Genomic DNA, 1,895 nt, shown 5'->3' on the forward strand with positions numbered 1-1,895 from the left:
ATTTTGTTTTTGTGTTTAGATAAACAGCACAGTATATATCTATTCAATGGTTCGTATAAATGTTCATCTGAATATTGTGAAAAGTTAAATGTGAAAGAACAGATTATAGTCTGAAAATGGGTGTTTATACTTGAACAAGCAGAGATTTTGTGCACTATTAATTGTGGAGGTAACCACTAAAATGAAGAAGTGGAAAGTGTGTCTCAACAGGCAGGTAAGTGGTTAATTCCTAATGGTGTATTTTGGAAAATGGTATGTCTACCTAGAGAACGTGCTGTCCTAGATAAACCCTTCCAACTCAGGATTAATGGATAGCAGCTTAAGGACTTTAGCTTGTATATCAGTTAGGTGTCATAGTTTCTGGGAAAAAAATAGAGATAACTTTAATATAAGCAAGAAGAATAGAATTTATTTCAGTGATATGAGGTATTTCACTGAATGAAACAAAAACTATATATTTGATTAACATGTGGCAACATACTTATTTTGAAAATTTAGCCTCTTAAAAACTTAAGAAAGAAAATATATGTATATATGTGTTTATGTATATGTATGCATTGTAGGATTATCAAATAAATTATTTAAACTTTCATTTGAAAACAGAAAAATTCACTGCAGGTGTTTCTGAATACATTTTTACACCACAGAAAAGTATAAGTTGACATAAGTCTATTTTCAGAGACGTCTCTTTAACCCTGGACATCAACTCAGTTCCTTCTGTCGTAGGGGTATGGGAGACAATATGACCTCTGTCACTGAGTTCATCCTCCTGGGATTTCCTCTTGATACAAGGATTCAGATGCTCCTCTTTGGGCTCTTCTCCCTGTTCTATGTCCTCACCCTGATGGGGAACGGGGTCATCCTGGGGCTCATCTCACTGGACTCCAGACTGCACACCCCCATGTACTTCTTCCTCTCACACCTGGCCATCGTTGACATGGCCTATGCCTGCAACACGGTGCCCCAGATGCTGGTCAACCTCCTGAGTCGAGCCAAGACCATCTCCTTTGCTGGCTGCATCACACAGACCTTTCTCTTCCTGACATTTGCTGTCACAGAATGTCTGCTCCTGGTGGTGATGTCCTATGATCGGTATGTGGCCATCTGCCACCCCCTCCGGTATTCAGTCATCATGAACTGGAGAGTCTGCATCATGCTGGTGGTGACTTCCTGGACCATTGGAGTCCTTCTGTCTTTGGTTCATCTAGTGTTACTTTTACCCTTACCCTTCTGCATCACCCAGAAAATCGATCATTTCTTCTGTGAAATCATGGCTGTTCTCAAACTTGCTTGTGCAGATACACACATCAATGAGATAATGGTATTGGCTGGAGCAATTTCTGTGCTAGTGGGACCCTTCTCCTCAATTATAATCTCATATATGTGCATCCTCTGTGCCATCCTTAGGCTCCAGTCTGGGGAAGGGCAAAGAAAAGCCTTCTCCACCTGCTCATCTCACCTCTGTGTGGTTGGACTCTTTTATGGCACAGCCATTATCATGTATGTTGGACCCAGATATGGGAACCCCAAAGAACAGAAGAAATATCTTCTCCTGTTTCACAGCCTTTTCAATCCCATGCTCAATCCCCTTATCTATACGCTTAAGAATTCAGAAGTAAAGAATGCCATGAAGAAAGTGCTGGGAATAAAGAGAGTTTTATGAAGAGATGATCACATCAGGGTTGACAATGACCTAGGAGGATATTATTTCAAAAGCTCTCAAGCCCAACCCCACATAAGATTATCTGAGATGCTTATTAAAAATAAAGTAAATCTCCTGACCCACCATTAGATCACTGATTCAGTAGATGTGGGAAGTATTTTAGAAAACTGCACCTTTAAATATTATCATTATCCAAATATTACCAATAGCAATTTGTGATGCTGTTGAATGT

The 1,895-nt window shown here is 39.7% G+C and overlaps 1 protein-coding gene across 1 annotated transcript; it reads left to right on the forward strand.

Annotated features, from left to right (window-relative positions):
• The first annotated feature begins 730 nt into the window (after positions 1–730).
• On the forward strand, positions 731–1,665 carry LOC122674190 (olfactory receptor 13). Its single transcript, XM_043872330.1, has one exon. It carries the CDS (start codon positions 731–733, stop codon positions 1,661–1,663), a length of 933 nt encoding a protein of 310 aa, XP_043728265.1. The 3' UTR covers positions 1,664–1,665.
• The last annotated feature ends 230 nt before the right edge of the window (positions 1,666–1,895 follow it).

The sequence above is a fragment of the Cervus elaphus genome, chromosome 18 (assembly GCF_910594005.1).
Source record: "Cervus elaphus chromosome 18, mCerEla1.1, whole genome shotgun sequence".
Lineage (NCBI taxonomy): Eukaryota > Metazoa > Chordata > Mammalia > Artiodactyla > Cervidae > Cervus > Cervus elaphus.

Bases quoted from the DNA above. Each gene is read 5' to 3' on its own strand.
- LOC122674190 (XM_043872330.1), top strand. From the start codon at position 731: ATGGGAGACAATATGACCTCTGTCACTGAGTTCATCCTCCTGGGATTT.